Source organism: Dromiciops gliroides, chromosome 2 (assembly GCF_019393635.1).
Source record: "Dromiciops gliroides isolate mDroGli1 chromosome 2, mDroGli1.pri, whole genome shotgun sequence".
Classification (NCBI taxonomy): Eukaryota; Metazoa; Chordata; class Mammalia; order Microbiotheria; family Microbiotheriidae; genus Dromiciops; species Dromiciops gliroides.
The window spans coordinates 458,773,862-458,798,663 of record NC_057862.1 but is presented as its reverse complement, the minus strand read 5'-3'; the positions used below and the strand labels follow the sequence as shown (position 1 = coordinate 458,798,663).

Below are 24,802 nucleotides of genomic sequence, written 5' to 3'. Positions count from 1 at the left end.
ATTGTTATCCCAATTTTACAGATTAGGAAACAGCCTGAAAGAAGTTAAGTGATATGCCCAGATTGCGTGGCAAAATGTGGGAGACAGAATTTGAACCCAGGTCTTCCTGACTCCCAGTTCAGCACTCTTATCTACTGCACCGCACTCAATATAGTGTATCTATCCTCAAGTAAGGTTATGAAATTGTGAAGACCTTCGAATGGCAACCTAATGATTTTGGAGTTTATCTAGTAGACTAAGCAGAGGAAGGACATTACCCAAGTACTACTTTAGGAAAATTAACCTGGTCGCATAATGGACCAAGACTATGTGTACAGAGGGGGCAAGGGTGGGCCATCATGCCTTGGAACAAACATCACTTTGGGTCTTTTCACTGAAGGGAAGCTCCTGACACTGTCACCCTTGGAAAAGAAAGACTTGGTTAGTGATTATGCTCCCCTGGGGTGGGTCCCTACTATGCACATCTCTGTTGGGCTATCTGTGCAAAATGTTTGGGAGAGGGAATGAATGGAGATGTGGAAACCTGTTGGGAAACTTGCAGCTCTTCTAGTTGAGAGAAGAATGCTTGGACTAAAGGGAGGGTGAAGGGGGTGTTAAGGTAATATGATCATATTATCATAGAAGTTTGACTGTTAGGAATAAATATGGGGGACTGAGAAGGAGGAATAGGAGAGATTCTAAAGGCAGAAATGACCTAGTGATGTGGAGGCAAAGTTAAGCAGTTCAAAGATAATTCAGACCTCTGGTGCTGTCCTTGACATAGGGATTTCAGGAGTCAGAAGGAATGCAGACGGGGCAGCTAGGTGGCTCAGTGGATAGAGCACCCGCACTGGATTCAGGACTACCTGAGTTCAAATCTGGCCTCAGACACTTAACACTTACTAGCTGTGTGACCCTGGGCAAGTCACTTAACCCCAATTGCCTCACTAAAAAAAAAAAAAAAAGAATGCAGAGCTGACCTGTAAGAGTTCTGAATTTGACTGAGTCATCTTATGAAGGTGTCCTAGCTTTATCTTTAAAGAGCCAGAGACTATGGAGAGGGTGCCTCTTGTGTGTCTGTTTCTGAATGTGTGTGTGTATGTTAATAAACACACGCAGATGGCCTGTGTGCCAAACACTGTTCCAGATACTCAGAAAGTGTTCCATGTAAGTGCTAAGAGAGAAGGGAGTTTACCCATCGAATGTGTTTTCGTTTCTAACAGTCATAGAGCCTGTGGGAAAAAGTAGATCGGCCTCTGAGGGAAACACACACGGAACTTATTGAGAGGAGGTGGATACTATGTGTTTGTGAATGAATGTGTGTGAACTGTCAACATTAAAAACTCACCTAAACTGAAGGTGTTGTGAAGGTGCTGGGGGGTTGGGTTGTGAGCACGTTGGAGCCAGAGGTGAAGAAGGTGGAAACTAGAAGCTGCAATTGGAGAGGCAGGAAGAAGAGAGGAAAAAGGTGGGAGGAGAGGGGAGGGTTAAGGAGGAGGAGGAGGAGGAGGAGGAGGAGGAGGAGGAGGAGGAGGAGCCTGAACTAAGAGGGTGGGCTTGGACTGCAGTAAGAGGGAGGGGCAGTTGTAGGTGTACTTGATTAGGCTGTGAATAAATTTGCAAGTTATCAGAAGTTTGAATAGCCTCAGGAGCCAAAGTGAGCGGAGTTGAAAGAGTCCCGTTACCTGGGACTGGCGTCCAGGGCCTTAACTGATTGGTTAGAGAGAGCTCCTAGGACCGCCAGAATCAGATCTAGGTCCGGGGCAGCAGGTAAGCAGGGTATCCGACTACTAGCGGGAGGAGGCAGAGTGAAGACATCAAAGATTAGTCCGGTTCCTTTTCCTAGACAGATTTTGCTCCAGGATTCCTGTCCGACTTCCCTTGAGTCCCAAAGGAACAAGCCGGGGTTCCGGACTGAGCTCTTTCAAGTGGTGGGGCGGGATTCCCGTTCTTACTTAACCCAGATTCTTTTGAGGAATGGTTTGGGGAAGGGAATGGGAATGGCGATGGGGATGGCGATGGGATGGAGTAAGGGCACACTTCTTGCCATTATTCCCAGAGTCCGGAGCCTCTATTCTTAGGTTATGTGATCCCAGAGCACTTCCAAGTCTGGTTAAAGTTGTTCTGTTTCTCTAAGGGAACTTTATGTCAGTCTCCTGCTTAAGGAATAAACTGTGTTACAAACACTTTCTTTCATTGGTCCTTTATCCACTCCTCCAAGAGTCTTTTTTTTTTAAATTTCCTTTTAGGAAAAAAAAAAGATGCAACATTTCTGGGGCAAATACTCCTTCCTAGAAAAACGTGAGTGCTGCTAATAAGATAGAGCGGCTTTACAGTAAGAGTTATCTGAGAAATGAAGTCCTGTTTGTCCCTCCACTGATTTATGCTAGTGGGCAATGGGGAGATCTGAGTGGCTTCCAAAAGCTGGAGAGGTGGACAAAAAGCTTTTGTGTTTGGGTGTTAGTTAACTGGATGTATCATCTTTGTTTGACTGATTACATTGTCTCTATTTTACCTTGCAAACCTCATGTATGCTTCCATTTGACAACCAGCAAATCAATCAACAAGCATTTATTAAGCACTTACTAGGTGCCAAGAACTGATGATACTAACAGGCAAAAACAGTTCCTACTTTTAAAACGCTCACATTCTAATAGAGGAGGGAGCACGTGCCAACAACTTTTAACTTTTAACTTTTTTGCAGGGTAAATTGAATGTAATCTCAAAGGGAAAGCATTAGCATTAAGGGAGATCATGAAAAGCTTGCAGAAGATAGGATTTCAGTGTAGATTTGAAAGAAGCCACTAGGAAGGAGAGGATTCCAGACATGGGGGTGGGGAAGGGGGGAGGCAGCAAAGTGAAAATTAACCCGAGTTGGGTGATGGAGTGTCTTGTTCTAGGAACAGCAAGGACATCGTTTCTGGATCATAGAGTACCTGGGAATAAAGAGTCAAGTTGTGAAAGGGTTTAAGAGCCAAACAGAGAGTTTTATATTTGATCTTGGAAGGAATAGTGACCCACTGGAGTTTATTGAATGAAGGGGGGAATGACATAGACCAGACCTTGAGGAAGATGAATTTGACAGCTAAGTGGAGGAAGAGTGGGGAGAGATTTGAAGCAGAGAGCACAAGCAGCAAGCTATTTGCTTGATTGTCCCAGGTAGTATACTAGTATACTAGCCAGAGACATATATGAGAGCTATTACAAAGGTAGCATCTATGGATCTTGGAAACAGATTGGATATAACTAGGAAATAGAGAGAAGGACACTGAGTTCTGGTTTTTGAGTTTAAGATGTCTATGGTGGGGGCAGCTAAGTGGTGCAGTAGAGGACTTGAGTTCAAATCTAGCTTCAGACACATGACACTAACTAGCTGTGTGACCCTGGGCAAGTCACTTAACCCTCATTCTTCCCCCCCCCCAAAAAAAAGATGTCTATGGGACATCTGGTTCTGAGATATCCAATAGGTAGCTGATGATATAATACTGGAGGTCTGGAGAGAGGTTAGTGATGGAATGTGCTGGGGGAGAATGGAAGGGATGGACTCAAGGGTGCATATTGTGTGGTTTTCCATAGCAAAGAGATGGGGTATATATCTTCATGAGAGGCAGGGATGAGAGACAAGATAGTAAAGGCCAGCTGGGTGGCGTGGTGGATAATGCACTGGCCCTGGATTCAGGAGGACCTGAGTTCAAATCTGGCCTCAGATACTTGACACTTACTAGCTGTGCGACCTTGGGCAAGTCACTTAACCTTCATTGCCCAGAAAAAAAAAAGAAAAGAAAAAAGAAAGACAAGATAGTGGGAGATTTGAGTCACGTGAGATAAGGAAGGGAGGGAGCTTTTCTGAATGGGTTCAAGTGTTTTGGTGAAGTATGCTGCAGCCATCTGGTGGGGGGGTCTAGTGGGGGCGGGGTCAGGGCTCAGGGTTGGAGCAGGGAGGGACTCAGTTCACCTGGCAGTATTAATAGCCATTTCAGCTATGCTAATTCAACATAATGTATATATGGTCTTGTGTGTTTGCTTAATAGAGAAGAGAGGAAGGTTCTGGTTTGCCTGAGATATGATTCATTTCTCTGAGACGTTGGTTCTAGTCATTCCAACGCTAAAGTAATATGATTTCCCATTATAGGAGAATCTGAAAGGAAAATTGAAGTACATCAAGTGAGTCAAGGGCTTATTTTTAATTGGATGGGAAAAGCAAAACCCAGGATTTAAAGAGACAAGGATGTGGTTCCCTTGTTCATTCACTAGCCTATTCCCTGAGAATCTCTCTGCCTAACAGCCATTGACATGAGGAAGAGGGAAAAGAGGGAGGACTGATCGTAATGAGGCCCTGTGTCCTTGGGCCAGATGGATTCTGTCCTTAGCAGAAAGGCTCCTGAAGGACATGGGACTTTTTGCTCCCTTAATATTTCCCTCCACCCCTCTGATAGAAATCTTGTATGGGAACTCAGTGTATTGGTTCTGGAGTTCAAAAGATTCAGGAGGCTTTGAGGAGTGCCTCCGTTTCCTAGTTTGTAGAATGAATCGATAAGTCTCCTAAGCCTTGGGGGACCAGAATGAAGGAGATGTCATTGAAAATTAGTCCCTAGGGAAATCTTTGCATAAGGTTGTTGTGTCCCTACAAAAACTTAGTGGAGATTTTAGGTCATGGTTATGGTGATGGTAAAGGTGATGATAGTGATGGTGGTGGCCAGTTGGGCACTCTGCATGTTAGAGCATTTCTTCTTCTAGTAAACTCTAGGAAATGGGAATGGAACTCTAGGAGGGGGATAGAAGACGAGACTCGTGGGAGGGAAGTTTGGGCTTTCTTCCCAACTGTGAGCAGAGTTGTGTCTTCCAGTCTGCTTGCCTTCCTGCTTCTCTAGGGTAGAGTGGTCACCATAGGAGCCTCCCTTCCCACATCTCAAGCAGACTGTCCCATGAGCTCCTGGGGGAGTCCTGGGTAACATTTGAAGTGTTGGGGATAAGGAGGAATGTTCACAGGACAGGTTGCCGGGGGGGTTGTCCTTTGGTTTTTATAGATGGTTAAAAGAGAAAATTATTTTCAACTTGAAAAAGTACCCAAACCTAAAGCTTCTCTTCTTTTCACAAAACCGTGTCTCTCCATCTTTCCAAATTCTGCTCCAAAATGAATTTCTTCATGAAGTTTAGTGTTTCAAAACTAACCTGGTCTACCTCTGATCACCTTATTCTTATGGTCACTCCTGTTACCTTATGTCCTGTCCCCAGAGGTATAATTAGTTAGGTATTGATTTCCATGTTTTCCACTGTAAGTGGAAACTTGTGTGTCTTTAGTTTTTATTCCCTTCCATACCAGGGACTTCACCAAGATAGGGCTTCTACTTTCCTTTTCTTGATGGGGCCCAACACAGGCTTAGAGAGCAGGAAACAGTCCCTACCTCGAAGGAACCATCTCCTCTACCCCACCTCCCCTTCCAATTTCCTCTTCAAACTCCTAACTATTCCTATTTCCCTAGGGTTTTGAATTTGGGAAAGAAACTGATCTTGAAGACCAGTTACCTTAATGACCTTGCTCCATTGCTGCCAACTGACCTAATGTTTCTGGAGTATAAAGGAGTTTTACCTGGAATCTCTGGCTATTTCATTGCCAGCTCCACCATCCTGGGGCAAGCGGTGCTGTCCAGGCAAAAGGTGCTTCTGGATGAGCTGCAGAGCCAGTTGGAGCTTCTCGTTGGCTGCTCAGTCTGTACCAAGCCATTGGATAACACCACCTATGTATGGCATATCATAGATCACCATTGTCCTGGTGAGATCCTCCTTGCAAGAGCCAAGGGAACTCCTCCATACCAAGGGTGGAGGAAGGTTCGACGTAGGCCCATCTTCCCCAAGCCCAGACACTATGAAGAGTGCCACTACTACAGACGTGAGACAGGCTGCAGGAGACATAACCAGTGCACATTTGCCAGCAGTCCAGAGGAAGCAGTGGTCTGGACTTTTGAGAGGCAGAACTACATTCCCAGATTATGGCTAAAAGCTGAAGTAAAGAACAGCTTGTACCACTGGACCCCCAGGAGCCAGAGAACAGTTGAGAAAATTTGGGCAGAATTTGGAGGCTATTTTCAGGAAATCTGTAAGGCCTGCTTTGAGAACTGCCCTCCACGAGTGACCCACTGGGGTCCAAACCGGGTGTGCCCAGAGCATTGCTCTTCTGGCTGCATTCTGGTACATGTAACGAGTGAGGACCAGCTAGTGGAGATCAGGCCTAAGCCCCTGAGAAGAGGTCTCTTACTAGAATATTGTATGGTTGTGTCTCGAGGACAGCCGTGTCAGCAGGGGGCTGCCAACTGTAGCTATGCTCATAGCCATGTAGAGATGGCAGTGTGGGAAGCTGAGGCTAGTGACTACTTGTCTCGACCTGACTTGATTCGAGCCACATTGGAGTCTGGAGGAAGGACCAGGGCCAGTGGAGTGGATGGCAGTGGTGATGGGAGTCCAGATTCTTCAGCCCAGATCCAACTGTCCTGCCAGGCCTGCCATGTGACCTTGGGCTCTCAAGAGAATTTCAAGAATCACTGCTCCTCCCAAGAGCACAAACTGAGAGTATCCTATGCCCAGGGGGCCCTATGGGAGCATCGACCCCCCAGCATCACAGTCAGTGAATTCAAACTGTGCCCCAGGTAAGGTCCTAGAGGTGGAAAAGGCAGCACTTTGTTCAGCAGATACTTGAGCATGAATTATGTGGCTTACCTTAGACTAGGCATTGTGTAAGGAAGAAAGAGGAGTTAGAAGCTGCTTTCAAAGAGCTTTCTTCCCACCTTTCCTCTTCTGCATGTGCTAGGCACTGATCAGTGTAGAAGATACAAAGAAAGACAAAATCAGTGCAGCTAGGTGGCACAGTGGATAAATCACTGGCCCTGGATTCAGGAGGACTTGAGTTCAAATCTGACCTCAGACACTCACTAGCTGTGTGACCCTGGGCAAGTCACTTAACCCTCAATCCCCTGCAAAAAAAAAAAAAAAAAAAGACAAAATCACAGTCCCTGCCTTCAAAGACCTCAAATTCTACTTTTTTTTAATGTGGAAACAACAGGTAAACAAGTATATACAAATAAAATGTAAAAGGACATGCAGGGGCAGCTAGGTGGCACAGTGGATAGAGCACTGACCCTGGATTCAGGAGGACCTGAGTTCAAATCCAGCCTCAGACACTTGATACTTACTAGCTGTGTGACCCTGGGCAAGTCACTTAACCCCAATTGCCTTACCAAAAAAAAAAAAAAAAAAAAAAAAAAAGGACATGCAAAGGTATAAATACACAGTGTAAATGGAAGCTGATCATAGAAAGAAGTTGGGAGGGAGCCTGGTAGGAGGAGGATAATGTGGGGTGGTGGTGGTGAGATCAGAAAATGCCTGTTGTATGGGATTTGAGTTTTTACAGTGTGTCTCACTGGGTCATCAAAGCAATTCTAGGAAGTAAGCAGGGCAGGTATTTTCCCCAATTTTCAGATGAGGAAATAGACACAGAAAGGCTTAAGTGACCGGTCTCAGGTGAAAGTGATCTTAAGGAGTCAGACACAGTTGTGGCATTCTACTACCTAAGTTCTTTCCATTGTATCACATACAGAACCAGACCACCCTTTAGTGCCACACACATACCGAAAATGCCAACCTCCCAAGGCTCAGCTATCCGAGGAAAGACTGAAGACCTTACCCACTCCTTACCCTTACTTCCTTATCAAGCCCTATATTTTGTATATAATTGAGTGGACCAACCCCCAGCCCCCAAGCTTAGGGATCGAACCTTCGGGGAAAGTCTATACTAATCACTCCTTTTACATGTTCCAGTCCCTCTCCAAACCAGAACATTGAGATGGCCCAATAGGATATGAGTTAGAGTTGTAAGGGATTTCATGGGTCATCTAGTTAAGTCCTCTCATTTTACAGATGAGGCAACTGGGGTAGAGGGATGGGAATTGCTCAAGGTCACATAAATACTAAGTATCAAAGTTAGGATTTGAAGCCCCAGTTCTTCTGAGTCCAAATCCACTATGCTTTCCACCTGATTTTGATACTGTTCCATGGGGCAACATGGGGAAAGGGTAAAGCAAGGCCTTTGTTGTCCTCATCCTCTAGTTGACTTCTCTCTTTGGGTTCTCCATTCTGTCAGACAGGGTAGATGTCCCTACAGAGATGGATGCACCAAAGCACACTCTCTAGGAGAGCTGCAGGAATGGATTCTTCGGGCACTGACCATGCAGATGACAGAAGACTCAGCCTGGAAGCATGGACTCCTCTTCTTCCAGGACCAGTTTTTCCGTGAACACCCAGACAGTGGCAATGAAGTGCTGGTGGTGAGTAGGGCTCAGGGAACGGATTATGATGAGGGACTTCAGAAGAGGGGTGAAAAATGAGAAGGAACTGAATCTAATCCCATGGACAGTTGGGGCAGGGGTCAGATGTTGGGGCAGTATCCTTTCTACTAACAGCCCCCTGTGCTTGTCTGTCCTTCATCAGAGATCTAGGTCTGTACGTGACATAACCATTCACTATGGCCAGCCCTTACAGTGCCAGGAAGAGGACAAGAAATCACACCGCCGTTGGAAATTTATCATCCATTCCAAGGTTTGTGACACAGTTTGGGGAAGTGAGTATATATGTGAAGCTTTCACCCTAGTCCTAGCATTCAGGGGCTAATCCAGCTTCATCCTCTTAGTACTAGAGGCAATTACTCAAGATGTGAGGTGGCAGGGTAGCCCATGGAGGGATGACTGAGGGGGGGAGTTAGAGGTCTAAAAGACTTGTGCCAGAATGAATCCTGATGTCTTGGGGCAGCTAATAGAGGAGAAGCTATGGCCTGAGACCATGGCCTGGCTTTGGAGGGGAAAGAAGGGGGTTGGGGAAAGGAAGAGAGAAGGAGAGAAGGTCAGGAGTAGATGGGCTACACTGCTGAGGTTGTACCATTTCTTTCCCCACCACCTCTGTAGGGCCAACGACCACTGAAATCTGTAGCCCTCCTCAAACAGCATATGGGAGCAATGTTCTCCTTGGTGGGTCCTGGGCTTCCACCAGGACAGTTTTGTGCCCAAGGCTCAAGGTTCCGGGTGCATGATGCTGCAGTGATGACCTTCCATGTGGAGGTACATGTGGAGTGTATCGCCACTGGCAGTTACGATCAGTGGGTGGCCTTTGACTTTGGACGACGGCCTGTCCTAATACAGAAGCTACACGTGCAGGTAGGCCAGAAGGAGGTCCCTGAAATGCTGCCCACCTGTATCCAAGACCACGGTTGTCTACTGAAGATGATCCACTGGCATAGTGGGACTCGTTGTGTGGTGCCCAGTGTAGCCAGGACAGCTGAGGAGGTGAACCTACTAGCCAAATACAATGTGAGCTCCCAAGAAATGAACAACTACAAGTCGATGGCTTCGACCCAGATCCCTATAACTCTGGCCAACTATCGGGACAGGATGCACCAATTCTTGTATGTGGAGGAGGAGGCTCAGCAACAGCTGATGGACAGGTAAAAATGGGATTGAGGCATTGGCTAGGAATAGGGAGGTGAGGGAGTTGGGGCGAGGGTGGTATGAAGCAGGGAGCCCAAGAAGGGGGCAACGAGAGATATGTTAGCCAGGAGACCTGGCTATATGACCTTAAGCAAGCCATGTTACTTCTCAGCCTCCTTTTGCTTATTTGTCAAGTAGGGATCATAATATCCAACCCATTGTGATGTTTAAAATCTAAATGTGTGGTCACCTTAAATTAGAAGCTTTAGCACCAGTCTTTGGGCATTAAGCATTTATTAAAGCATACCAGGTATTCACATGGAATTCAGAAAGTTAAGAAAAGGCCTATCTAGCCTAGAGTTCCAGCCTGGTCAGGTTCTTCCTCAAGTCCTCCGCCATGAGCCTGCTTCAACCATAAACTCTTCTCAAACTGAGTGTGGAAGTTTTTTATAGGTCCAGAACATAGGAGGTCCTTACACACTGATTCAAGCTGATTGATAGGCATCATCCAAATCCATTGGTTCACTGGACTTGAAGGTGGTCTTGAGTTGAGTTTAAAGTCCTTAGCTTTTGAGAACAATACCTCCTTAAGGGCCAGCCAGGTGTGGTTACAATCTAATTAACTTTAAGTAGGCTAATCAGCAAAGTCAATCACGCCTACTTAATTCAATCAGTTTAGATTAATCTCCAGGTGGGCCTTTGAGTATCTGTCAAATCCCATAATTTTCTCACACCATGTAGCTAAGAGGGTTTGTGAGATTCTGATAAATTAATGCATGCAATGAAGGAATACACATTGGAAAACCCCTAACATAAATGTCAGGAATGAAGGTTTTACTGTCAGGGTCTGGCATTGTGTTAAAAGGGTGAGGTTGCCGACTTCTCTATTGTGATGATTAGCTATCTTGAATCAGCTGTTCTACTGCCACCCTATGATGCTCTCAGCTGTCTAGGATAATTAGAGCCACAGGAGATAAAGAGATGATACGAGAACAGAAATTTAGGAATGTTTGAGGGAGATAGGTGGGTTAGAGGAGAGCCAGGGAGGTGCAGTCTACCAGCTCATTGTTCCCTTTTCCATAGACTGAACCTTCAGGTGGAAGGCAGATTGTCCTCCAAGGTGCAGACCTCAGCAATGGGCATGAAGTTTGAAGCACAAGAGAAATCACTTGTCACAGGACGAATTCCTTGCTCCCTGACACTGGACACAGACCAGGGCTCCTTGCTAAGCAGGGCCATTAGCACTGCTTATGTGGCACCTATCCCTGCCCCTGACAACTGTGTATATGAAGTTCAGGTGAAGGTCAAGACCACTTTGGAGCAAAATGTGTGGCTCCTACTGCCAAGCCACTGCTGTTCTGCTTTGGGACTTAAGGATGGAGATTCTCAGCTTATGGAAATCCAGTTTCAAATTGACAGAATAGTCTTTGGGAGGTGGCATCAAGCCATCGACACACTCCATGATGTGAGAGTGGTGTTACCTGACATAGCTGCCTGCTCTCTGCCTTCTTTGACTCTGCCTACCCAGGATATCATCTGTAATGTAAAACAGAAGCAGGCCATCTCCTACATCACAGGCACAGCCAGTGGGAAGAGACAAGTGCCTCCACTGCTCATTTACGGCCCATTTGGGACAGGCAAGACATATACACTAGCCTGGGCCTCGCTGGAGGTGATCAAACAGCCAAATACCAAGGTGTTGATCTGTACCCACACCGAGAGGTAAGCTGGACTGGGACCGACTGAAGCAGGAGCTGCCTTCTTTGGGTGGCTAGGTAGGCCTACCCTCAATAGTACAGTCTAGTGTAGTCTAATGCAGTCAAGGACACTATCCTGTGGGCTAGGATGCACTAGAGATACAAAGATTAAAGCAGATGTCACTCTTTTACAGGCAACATATACACAGATTCCAAATCACAGAATTCTAGCGGTGGAAGGGACCTCAGTGACCATCTTTTCTCCAGCCCATAAATGCTAAGAAATCCCCATGGGAACATCCCCGCTTACAGCCTCTGAAGACCTCTACAGAGGGGGTACCTGCCACCTGTTCCAGGCAGAACAACTAATTGTTGGGAATTTTTTTTCCATTTTTTCAATTCCACTCAATCCAATACACAGCTATTACTGTACTGGGGCGGGGGGGGGGGGGGGGGGGGGGGAGGAGAGACAGCACCTGCTCTCAGGGGGATTCCAGTCTCAGGAAAGACAACACACAAAAAGAAGCTGGAAAGTGGGGCGGGGAAGGACACCAGGGGTACCCCACTGTGCAGAGCCACTGATGGAAAGTGGAGTGAACTGAAAGTACACATCCTGCCCTCTCTGAAGGAAAGCTTTGGGTGGAGTTTAGTGCTCTACCTCCAGCCCTCCCATCAAAGGTGAGAAGAGGCTGAGAGAGGTGGGAACATGTAGGATGCCAGCCTGAGCTGGCAGTCTAGTGATGAGCTTTGCAGTGAGCAGCTTAAAAAAGAAAATTCTCTTTGTAACTCTCCCCCGCCCCCAGCCTTTGGGGCCAAGCAATCCCTCCTCCTTGTGGCAGCTTTTCAAATATTCCAAGACAACTATCCACCAGCTTTTACTTCTCCAGGTTACACAAATAAGGCTGACAAAAAGTAGAATGTGATTGGGGCAAAGGAGGGCCAGGCAAAATGAGGAAAGATGATTTTCACTTGCATATGGGTGCGAACGGTAGAATGTTCGTGGGGGAGGTAGAATCTGAGGTGGACCTTGAAGGGAGAGACATTACCAGTCATGAAATGGATAGACGACGGTGGTGGCCTCTTCAGGAGTATATTGGAGCCAGCTTAATACTGGACCGACTTTCTGATTTTTTAAAATTTCAGTGTGAGCGCACACACGTGTGCAAACACACACACACTCAGAAATAAGCAAAACCTACAAAATTAGGCCTTGATTTTTTTTTTGTTTCGTTTACCTAGATTTAAGAAAGATTTAGGGGGCAGCTAGGTGGCCCAGTGGATAAAGCACAGGCCCTGGATTCAGGAGGATCTGACTTCAAATATCACCTCAGACACTTGACACTAGCTGTGTGACCCTAGGCAAGTCACTGAACCCTCATTGGCCAGGGGGGAAAAAAGAAAAGAAAATAAAGATTTCAATTTTAATAATGCAAATTTAACTTTAAAAGTGTGTCTTGGGGCAGCTAGGTGGCACAGTGGATAGAGCACTGGCCCTGGATTCAGGAGTACCTGAGTTCAAATCCAGCCTCAGACACTTAACACTTACTAGCTGTGTGACCCTGGGCAAGTCACTTAACCCCCATTGCCCCACACAAAAAAAAAAAAGTGTGTCTTGTATAATTCCTGTCTCCTCCTCCCCGAGACAGTGTAACAGTACACCCCTGGATGTAGATAAATAAGTTTCTGGTCCCTGGAGATGTTTGAGTAGATAGGATGACTACTTGAAGGACCCTAGAAAGAGAAATTTATCTTGTTGCCTTCTCTCTTCTTTTTTCTTTACTTTTTTTTGGGGAGGCATGGGGGGGGTGTTGTGTTTTCTTTCACAACATAACACCTAGAAATGTGCTTTTCTTTTTTTTTTCTTTCTTTTTTTTTATGCAGAGCGGTAAAGGTTAAGTGACTTGCCCAGGGTCACATAGCTAGTAAGTGTCAAGTGCCTGAGGCTGGATTTGAACTCAGGTACTCCTGAACTGATGGCCAGTGCTTTATCCACTGCACCATCTAGCTGCCCTTGCCTGCTGTCTTCTTTTTACATCCTTCCTATTCACCAGGGCCAGCTGTTAAACATTTACCAACCTACCAGTGGCTCTATTCTATGTATGGAAAATATGAGCACAGGCACAGAAATGGGAGGTTACGATGAAAACAGGGAACAAAGTAGTCTTAATTTTGAAAGAACTTCGAATACATAAAGGAGGGAGGAGGACGAGGAGAAGGAAGAGTTCATTTGGTAGGGTCATGACAGATTGTGAAGGGCCTTGAAAACCAATATCAGGAATTGAGGCCTGATTCCATATGGAATGGGCAACCACTGGAGATTTTTAAGGAGAGGAGTGATGTGATTCTAGCAGTGCATTGGGAAGATTATCCAGCATGTGGAATGGAGAACGGATGAGAAAGGGGCCAGACTTGACCACCTGTAAACTCGCCTCATATGGGCAGAAATTCTAGTTTGGAACCTACTGCAATAATCTGGATGAAAACAGAATCTGGATGGATGCTTTGGTGCATCCATCTCTGTAGGGACATCTACCCTGTCTGACAGAATGGAGAACCCAAAGAGAGAAGTCAACTAGAGGATGAGGACAACAAAGGCCTAAATGAAGGGGAAGTGGTAGTGGAGAAGAGTTGAATTAGAAACACAGGAGAGATAGAAACTATAGGATTTGCCAGTTGGTTGCATATGTGGGATGTTGGACAAGGAAGAGTCGAACATGACTTCAGGTTGAGAGAGGGTGATGTTGGTGCTGCCATTGATAGAGATAATTTAGGAAGAAGGGACAGAAGCTGGAAACAATGGGTTCATTGTTAGAAATGCTCAGTTTGAGGTACAGGTGGGAAATTCAGGAACCTGTCCACTGGACACTGGCACTGGGAAATGGTTAGAGAGAGAAAAAAGACTCGGCGGTTAGGTTTAACATAAGAATTGGTGTTACATTGGTGTTACATGCTTCAGTTGGGACTGAGCTTGGGGTGATGGTCAGTGTGGAACAAGTCAAGAGGATACATTTTTGTAAAAAATTAATTCCAAATGTTCTTTAGGATGTTGGGTTCTGAACTCCTAGTCCTATTCTAGGAAAAGGATCTGGGGCTGGCATTGGAGTGTGGATGTTGCTGTTGGCATCTGGTGATTGGTTCATGATCATTAATACTATTTTGCACAGAACAGAGTAATTTTCTTTCTATCTACACAGAAGGTTACTTTTTTTCTGATTTTGTTTTCAGTTGCTTACTACTTCCCTTTTGCTCTGGTCTGGCTTTGTTTTCTCGAAATATCACCTAATCTAGTCACTGAGGTTTCTTAATCTTCATGGCCTTGGAACAGTATGCCAGCTTTTCTATGTCCTTCTGTGCTGATTGGCTAATTCTCTGACGAGAACAGGGACTTCCTGTAAATAAATAATTTTTGTACTTGTTTACTGCCCCTGTCCATTCTGGCCTATGTGTCCTGCCAAAGTCCATTTGATGTGCTTTAAAAGGCTCTGAATTTAGGGTGATATAAGTTAAGAATCATCCACACTAGGCACATATCACTATTGGTTTCAAACCTTCATCCTATGTTGGATAAAAATGGGGGAATAAGATGGAAATAAGTTAGAGGTCTTTGCTGTTCCTAAACAAGATTGGAACAGGGCTGGATTTGGGTTGGAAAAGGATTAGACCTTGCTCATTTTGACTGAGTTTAGATTAGTATTAGGTCAGGGTTAGACCAAGGTTGGTCGGAGTGAGGTTGGACCAGGATTGGATCATCATTGGACTGAGGTTGGAACAAATGAAACTAGGTACAGAGCAGGATCAAACCAGGATTGGACCAAGATTCGACTGGTCCTGGAATAGCATTAGACCATCATACTACCAGGACTGGACCAGCATTAAATTAAGATTAGATCCCAATTGAACCTGGGTTAAGGAACAAAGATAAATTGAACCCTTTGTAAAATCCTATCTTCTTTGGTTCTGTTAGCACTTTTATCTAGGCAAAAACAGTTTTTTAAAAGCCCCCAATTTCTGGGGCAGCTAGGTGGCACAGTGGATAAAGCACTGGCCCTGGATTCAGGAGGACCTGAGTTCAAATCTGACCTCAGACACTTGACACTTACTAGCTGTGTGACCTTGGACAAGTCACTTAACCCTCATGGGGGGGGCACGGGACCCTGATTTCCCTGATTTAAAGGAAAAGGGAAGGCTTTGCCTACTGGCAAAACCAAGAAAACCAGAAAACTCTGAATACCTTGCCCTCTGGGGCCTAGGAAGGGTTAATGGCAGCCATTTTCCACACACACCCCTTCTCCTCCCTCCCTAGGTAGATTTATAGGAGGAAAATAAAAGTAAGACTCAGAAAAAGAGGAGCTCTTTGGAGCCCAGCTGTTTCAGCCATTACATTTCATTGCAGGGCACCTCCTGTTAGCCCAGTTTTCCCAGGTGGTTCTGTGTAGTCAGTTCTTAATTTTCTTCACCAGTGGACTGAGCCAGTGACATGGATAATGCAAGCTGTGGCTAATGCACAGACTTCTTTGGAACACACTGTCAAACTGGTGGGAAGGAGCTCCATCTTCCTCACTAGGTGTTTTCCCCTAGAGTCTGAGTCTGAGTCTGATATCCCTGAGTTCACCTTGACAGTAGGTTAGGGACATTAGAGACACTCTGGGATTAAACTTTCATGATCAATAACCAACAGACTGAATACCAGCCACCACTAATTAGAAGAAATAAAGTTCCTAAGCAATTTTGAGAGTGGAATTCCTTAGAATTCTCTTTCTGTCTCTGGATATGACTCTGCCTTCCAAGAAGTCCCACCCCTTCCATCTCTCCCTGTCTCCTTTCCCTGAACAAAGTGCTTCATACAGTATGCAATAAACAAATGCTTCTTGACAAATGATCAAATTTCCCTCAATCACTTTGGATCTCTCCTTTGCCTCTCTGATACTCTAGTTTACATGGTATAGTTTAGACCTCTAGGAAGAATCTAACCTCCTTGAGGGAGAGAGACTTCTCAGCATTAATTAGTACAGTACCTTGAACACAGGAGGCAGGAAATAAATACCTGTTGAATTGAACTGAAATGATTGAAGGAATCCTGAACCTCCTTTATTTCTCCTCTGCAGTGCTGCTGATGTTTACATCCGGGAGTACTTTCATGCCTATGTCACAGCTGGACACCCTGAGGTCATGCCCCTGAGGGTCAAGCTCACTGAGGACTTCCATGAGACAGACCCAGCCGCACTGCAGTACTGCTGCCTCTCAGAAGACAGGTGTTCCTTCCGCTTCCCAACACAGGATGAGCTTGAGCAGCACCCCATTATTATCACTACCGCCACCTCATCCCGAAACCTTGGTGTGCCACCTGGCTTTTTTTCCCACATCCTCATTGATGAGGCTGCTCAGATGTTAGAGTGTGAAGCCATAATGCCACTGGCTTATGCGACCCAAGACACACGCATTGCCTTGGCTGGGGACCACATGCAAAGCACCTCCAAACTCTTCAGTGTGGGGAACAGGAAGTCTGCTGACCATTCACTATTTAATCGGCTGTTCCAGTACTACCAGCGGGAGACTCACCAATTGGCTTCCCAGTGCAGGATCATCTTCCATGAAAACTACCGTACCACCAAAGCCATCATTTCCTTTGTGTTTCACAATTTTTATGGGACCAACAAAATCCCTGTTGAGGATAGTGGAATCCCTGAACATCCCTGGCAGTACCCACTTTTGTTGTGCTATGTGTCTGGTACTCCTGAGAAAGATAGCTCAATGACATCATGGTTAAACAATGCTGAAATAGTGGAGGTCATTAAGAGGGTGCAGGAATTCTATCAAGGATGGGTCTACCAATGGGGCAGCCCTGATCAGAAGCAAATTTGTGTTGTGTCTCATGGTTCTCAGGTACTTGGCCCCTCCCTTCCTCTCTGTCTTCTCTTTCTCACAGGGATAATAGAATCTTGGTTTGCAAATGGTCGTATGTGTGTAAGCTCTCACTTCCAAACCATAGTTGTTCAAAATGTCCAGTGGGCATTCTGGGAACTCCATAGTCCTTCATAGGATCCTTGGGCAATATGCATGCATAAGGATGAGAGCAGAGGTGGAAGGACAAAGGGGGAGAGAAGTAATCACCTTTGAATCCTTTTGCAATCTAAATTTTTCTCCTCTGAAGAAAAGAAGGGACCTTTGAGATTGTTCTTCATCACTGTCAATGATACATCTTGATCAAGTATATGTTTATAGATAAACATACTCAAAAGGCAGCATATTCTAATGAAAGCAGTATAACTTGGGTTTAAGGCCCATCCTCATCCATACTGTCTGTGTTACCTTGGAAAAGTAACTTAACCTCTCAAAGCTATCTAGGCAAACATCTAAGAGGAGATGCCAACCTGTATTGGTAGAGGGTTTCCTCAACTGGGAGTTTCCAATACTAAAGGAATCTCAGGTCTAGTTCTCATCCCTATCTTTATCTTTTATAGATAAACACAGACACATAATAGTAGAATGATTGCCTTTATCAAACACCTCAATAGCTCATCTTCTTTATGATTATATTATGCAGGTACAAGGTACCAGTGTTTCATAGGAGAGGGTAGAAATAGTGGAGGGTTGGGGGGAAATCCCATGACCCAGTAGTAGAGTGAAGCTGGTGGAGACTTACCTCTTCTCTGAGTAATATATGAAGGTTTCATAGAGGAGGTGGGATTTTGTAAGCTATGAAATGATCTGAGGAAGGTAGCTTAGTGTTTTTATTGTACTGGGTGGTACTGGACAGGGAGGTAGAGGATATAGTGATGGATTCTTCCCCCAGGAGAAGCCATATGGTTCTGATGTGGTTGGGTTGGAAGCTGAGGTTTGGGCACTGGGTTTTGTTATGAAGGGTGAGAGTCTTTCAGAAGGAGCTTATTCTGGGCTGAGGTCACTGCTTGATCCCCATCTCCTTGTTGGTCTATTCCCCAGGTAAAAAAACTGAAGGAGGAACTGAGGAAGAAGCAACTGGGAGAAGTGGTAGTAGAGAATTTTGAAAATGTGTCAGGTGAGTATCTTATATCAGAGACATAAAATTGGAAGGTGACATGTCCAAGTCCAGTAGAGAAGAGAAAGTGGAGGACTCTATTTGAGGTGTCATTTAGCTATCTGTTTAGACCCTCATTCAGTGGTTGGCCATTATTCCTAGAGTATGGCCCCTAAGCAATGGATAGTGGGGGCCCAGTTTTTTAATGCCTGGTGTCTTAAATCAGGAGACATATTAAGGACATGGGAAGGGAGGGGAATAAGCATTTGTATATGTATCAAGCACTTTGCTAAGGGTTTTTACAAATGTTATCTCATTTGATAATGAATGATCTCTCAAGGGTCACTGTATGTGTATGTGTGGGATAGTGTAGAAATCTTTAGTATGCCTTCTCAGGCCCTCTAAGACTATGATCAGGCATTAGTTGCTTCACCTCGGGTAAGAGAAGAGAGGCACACTTAAGGGAGTTGGGGGTTGTGTTCCCTTTATAACCACAGCAGGGACTCTTTTGCTCAGCTTGATTAGAGAAAGAGCCTTGTGTGTGTTCCACATTAGTCAGAAATTGACTGACAATGGGGTTAGAGGTGAATCAGGGACTTATCATTGTGGGGTAGGGGTAGGAAGTAGGGGGTAGCGAAGCTCTCTGTTGGATCACACTACCTGGATAGTTCTTGATGCCAGATGCCAGGCATCTTGATAACCCTCATTCTATAGCAATAAAGTATATAAATTCTTTAGAACTAGGCCTATTTGAAGAACTTCCAGGGATTGATCCAAGATGGTAGAGTAGAGGGAACACTCAGCTAACTTCTCCCAACCTTCTCCTCCAAACAACTTTAAAATAACACCTCAAATCAAAATCTGGAGTGGCAGAGCCAATAAAAGGTCAGGGTGAGACATTCTTCCAGCCCAAGACAACTTAGGAGGTTGGAAGAAGAGATCTGTGACATAGAAGTGGAGACTGGCCCAGTGATTATATGTATATAATGGGGCGGGGTGGGGGGGGTGGGGGTGGGGAGGAAATGGGACTAGGTGTGGCAACAGAAGCAAAAGGAGCTGTGGAAGTTCTCAAGCCAGAAATGGTAAGATGACCTGGCAACTAATTAGAAAAAGATTACAGGGGATCTCTGTGTTAGCACTGGACACAGGATATGAAGTTGTTTGGCAACTCCATTACCTATACCCATTTCTAGGTCACAGATCAAGGACAGAGAAGAACACTTTTGGTCAAGAGGGAGCAGGGATCCTGAGTAGCCATATTGCTTTTGGTCACAAGGGATCAGGAAACCTGAAGAACTGTATTGCTTGTTATCCCAAAAGAGCAGGATCCCTGAGGAATAGTATTTATTTAAATACCAAGAGATCAGGGGCCCTTCCTAGGTAAGGACCAAAGTATAGACTAGGAGAGCAGTGACCACATATCTCCACAGATCATACCACTCTGGAAATGCTTAAAACTCCCATACTCCCAGAACTAACTCTGAAAACAGCAGTGTAGAAAATCCTAAAGCTTGTGGATGTGACTTTCTCCTTTCCCCATACCAGGAACAGAGCCTAACTTTAACATAAATTCAAAGTCAATAAATAGGCTAGAAAAATGAACAAACAACAAAAAAATAATCTGACCACAAAAAAATACTATGGTGACAGGGGATAGCAAGATACAAAACTTAGAAGAAGATAATGAAATCAAAACAGCTATAAGCAAAGCCTGAAAGGACACAAGGTGAACAAGAATTTCTATAATCACTAAAACATTATATTCTAAATGAAATAAGAGTGGTACAGGAAAGTTAGGTAAAGAAATGATAGTGAGGGGAAAAATTATAAAAAGACAACAGCAGCAAGAGCTAGAAAGAGAAATTCCATTTAAAATAACTGAAGACATAAAATATTTGGGAGTCTACTTGCCAAGACGAACCTATATGAACACAATTACAAAACACTTTATGCAAATAAAGACAGATCTAAACACCTGGAGAAATATTAATTGCTCATGGGTTGGCCAAACCTATATACTAAAAATGACAATTCTACTTAAATTTATTTACTTATTCAGTGCCATACAGAACTACCAAAAAGTATTTTATAGAGCTAGAAATGGTAATAATAGGGGCAGCTAGGTGGCGCAGTGGATAAAACACCAGGCCTGGATTCAGGAGGATCTGAGTTCAAATCCAGTCACAGACACTTGATACTAACTAGCTGTGTGAGCTGGGGCAAGTCACTTAACCCTCATTGCCTACAAAAAAAAATTAATAACAAAGTTCATTTAGAAGAAAAAAGGTCAAGAATATCAAGGGAATCAATGAAAAAATTAAAAGGAAGACTAGCAATACTTGATTTCAAACTATATTACAAAGCAGCAATCATCAAAACAATTTGCTACTGGCTAAGAAATGGAGTGATGGATCAGATTAGGTATACAAAACACAGTCGTAAATGATCATGGCAATCTAGTGTTTGATAAATCCAAAGATCTAAGCTTTGGGGATAAAAACTCTCACTATTTGACAAAAATTGCTGGGGAAACTAGAAAGCATTTTTGAAGAAACTAAGTACAGACCAACATCTCACATCATATACCAAGATAAGGTCAAAATGGATAAATGATTTAGACATAAAGGGTGATATCATAAATAAATTTGGGGAGCATGGAAAAATGAACCTGTCAGATCTGTGGAAAATGGAAGAGTTTATCACCAAAAATATAGAGGATCATGGGAAATAAAACAGATAATTTTGATTACATGAAATTAAGAAGGTTTTGCACAAACAATGAATACAGAGAAAATTTTAAGGGAAGTAGACAACTAGGGGGGTGAATTTTACAGCAAATTTCTCTGAACCAAATTTGTAAAAATTAGAACCATTCTTCAACTGATAAACAGTCAAAGGATATTATCAGGCAGTTTTTAGAAGAAGAAATTAAAGCTATCAATAGTCACATAAAAATATTTAAATCACTACTGATTTAAGACATATTAAAACAACTCTGAGATATAACCTCACACCTATCAGATTAGCTAGCATGACATAAAAGAAAAATGACAAATGCTGGAGGGGATGTGGAAAAATTGTACACTAATGCACTGTTGGTTGTGAACTGATCCAACTATTCTGGAGAATAATTTGGAACTATGTCCAAAAAGCTATAAATCTGTATATACCCTTTGACCCAGAAATATCTGTACTAGGTCTGTATCCCAAAGAGACCTATTTGTTCAAAAATATTTATAGCAGCTCTTTTTGTGGTGGCAAATAATTGGAAATTGAGGGGTTGCCTATTGTTTGGGGAATGACTAAACAAAGTTGTAATACTTAATTATGATGAAATGTTATTGTGCTATTTTAGAAATGATGAGCAGGATGCTCTCAGAAAAACCTAGGATGACTTATATGAACTGATGCAAAGTGAAGTGAGCAAAACCAGGGCAACATTGTACATAGTAACAGTAATATATTAAAGATGATCAACTGTGAAAAACTTAGCTACTTTGATCAATACAACAATACAAGACAATTCCAAAGGACCCATGATGAAAAATGCTCTCAATTGCCAGAGATGAACTCTGAGTGTAGATTGAAGCATACTTTTAAAAACTATTTGTTTTTCTTGGGTTTTGTGTGTGTTTTCTTTTGCAACATAGCTAATATGAAAATATGTTTGCATGTTTCACATGTATAATTGATATTATATTTCTTGACTTCTCAAGGGGTGGGGGAGGGGAAGGGAAAGAATTTGGAACTCAAAATTTTAGAAAATGAATGTTAAATTTTTATATGTGTAATCGAGAAATATTTAACTATAATTTAAAGAACTAGGCGGACTCAGGGAAAAATGCCTTAAGAGCTCTGGGTTTGGTTGCTTCTTTCCCTACAATGGGAAATGGTTCCCAGGGTAGTTTTCCCTACCTCTTCCATCCCTGCCCTAGTTTCCTTCCTAGTATCATCTTGTTGCTCCACCCCTAAAGGTTCCTACTTAATCTGGCTATGTTCTAATTTGGGGGGTCTTGGCTCTTTACCTAGGTCGTGAGTTCCGAGTAGTCATCATCAGCACTGTACATACCCAGGACAGCCTGCTCAGCAACTCAGCCACCCACTTGGAATTTTTCAATGAGCCCCAACTACTTAACACAGTGATGACCAGGGCCCAATCACAGCTGGTTGTCGTAGGTGATCTCAGAGCTCTATGTGCCTTTGGACACTGCAGAGAGATATGGAAGAACTTTATTCAAAAGACATTTGAGCAAGGCAATGTGCTTCCTTCATTCCTCAAAATGAAAGACATGGAACAAAGTTCCTTGCTGCGATTGACCTGGATAAACAGACTGAACCCTGGGGCTGCAGTCAGGGAGGACTTCTTAGAGAAGGAGGATAATCACAATGTCATTACTTCCCAGATGTCTGACACTGAACTCAGTGGTGATGACCCTCTGTTGCAGGAGTTGCTGGATGAAGGAAAAAAATGTGGCAGAAAGAGTATCTGAGAAATAGTGGGATTGGCTACTGATTTGATATTCCATGACCTATCTTCCCTCCATTATAATAGTATTTAAGCTTTCTTGTCCCAGTGTTGTAGACATACCTACACCGAGCCCAAGATAGAACCTAGAATAGCTGTGCACTGATTAAGTAGGCCTTACATGTTGCCAGAAATATAGCTTAAAGGTTTAGATAATGGCAGGGAATTTACCTCTTTGTAAATCTTGGGACAAAACACATATAGTATGTTAAATGTTGTTGCTAGGTTACAACATACTCAGACTTATGTTCAATGGTCACTAAATATTACTCTCATACCCTGGCATAGGCAACTTTGCTGGCCTTGATTTGTCCAATGCAACTGCCACGATAGCCACTTGGGATAAACTTTAACTGATCATCTCTGCCACATGAACCTTCAACAACTGGAAGTGTCCATGTGTACAAATCCTGCTTAATTAAGAGTTGGATAGGGGCATCTAGGTGGCACAGTGGATAAAGCACTGGCCCTGGATTCAGGAAGACCTGAGTTCAAATCCAGCCTCAGACACTTGACACTTACTAGCTATTTGACCCTGGGCAAGTCGCTTAACCCTCATTGCCCCTCAAAAAAAAAAAAAAAAGAGTTGGATGTGCATAATCAATGGTTTTCCCTGGCCTCAGAACACCTATTCGGATTGTACTGATGATATCTAAAATCATGAATATGCTGGAACTGTGTACAAGAGATAGGTTTGCAATAAAATGTAAACTGTAAATATAGACCGGCTAGTTTTATTTGGCTTCCATTTTCCAGAAGAGCTGGAATTCAGTTGCTTTTCCTCAGGGAGTTTGTTTTGTTTCCCATCAGTGCTTGCTCAGAGATCTTGTGGGGGAAAGGGATGGCACTTTGTACATTTTTGTATATTGTGTCATGTTATTTTTACCAATATCTGCTGGGGGGGGGGGTTGATTTAAGATTTTAAAAGTTTTCATAACCAATGTCTCTTGGCTATTGAGGATTTCTAAATTCGTCAGGTTTGATTAAAAATAAAATACTTTATATTGTCAGCTATTCTATTGTGCATTGCAGAACCTTTGATATGTACTAAACTCTAGAGCAATTCATTCAGGGGACTCATTCTTTCAATTCAATTTCTTGCTACAAACATGATTAAGCTTTTCTGTGTGCCAGGCACTGACTGTGCTGGGGACAAAAAAATAAACAAATCTCTGCCCACAAGGAGGTTATATCCTACTGGGAGGCTGAGGGAGAGCAGCCTATATACATGTAGAGTAAGGAAATACAAAAACCGTTTATAGTAGTGAGGAGCACTAACAAGTAGGGGATGCAGTTGTTGTGGGAGTTGGCTCTGGAAAAGAATTTTGAAGGAAGCGAGAGATTCCCAGAAGTGAGGAGAGAGAGCACTCCAGGCATTGGAGACCAATACCAGGCCACCTATGCAAAGGCACAGAGGCAGAAGATGGACTGTGGGAAATGGGGAACAACCAATCAATCAGTGCAATGTTCCAAGACAATTCCAAAGTACTCATGATGGAAAATGGTATCCACCTCCAAAGAGAGAACTGATGGACTGAGTGCAGACTGAAGCATATTTTTCTTTCACTTTATGTTTCTTACTTTTTTCCTGTTAAGGCTAATATGGAAATATGTTTCATGTGACTTCATACATATAAAGGTTATCATATTGCTTGCCTTCTCAGTGGGTGGGGGAATGACTAGAGGAAGGGAGATAATTTGGAACTCAATTTTAAAATGAATGTTTTAAAAAAAATTTTATCAGGTAAAGGCTCTCCTCCATAGGTGACCTCTAAATTCCACTCCAATTCAAAAAATCTATAATTCTTTTTAATGAGCCTAGAATGCCATGCAGTTCATCCTCTATTGGCAAAGAAATAGCCATCCCTCCAAAATGACACAACAATAGGAAACTCACTGCATTAGTTTTATATAGTGAAAGCAAGGGCTGTTACTAAGAAGCAAACTTCTCAGACCAACGTTAATGCCTGATGCAGGAGATGGATTAAAATCATAGTAGTAGTCTTTTGAACCCTTAAAATGGTTGAAAAACTATAAAGAATATGGAATCGCAGCTGGGATGAATCTACAGTCGAATAAAAACAATAACTCAAAAGGCCCAACAAGGTGAACGGAAACTTAGCAGACTTTAAAG

General features: G+C 43.6%; 1 protein-coding gene across 1 annotated transcript; it reads left to right on the top strand.

Annotated features, from left to right (window-relative positions):
* Positions 1-294: 294 nt before the first annotated feature.
* On the top strand, positions 295-23,390 carry LOC122739122 (helicase with zinc finger domain 2-like). Its single transcript, XM_043980966.1, has 9 exons — positions 295-443; positions 5,463-6,623; positions 8,114-8,297; positions 8,461-8,568; positions 8,931-9,466; positions 10,533-11,171; positions 16,252-17,029; positions 18,089-18,164; positions 22,173-23,390. Exons 1-9 carry the CDS (start codon positions 295-297, stop codon positions 22,631-22,633), a joined length of 4,092 nt encoding a protein of 1,363 aa, XP_043836901.1. The 3' UTR covers positions 22,634-23,390.
* Positions 23,391-24,802: the final 1,412 nt, after the last annotated feature.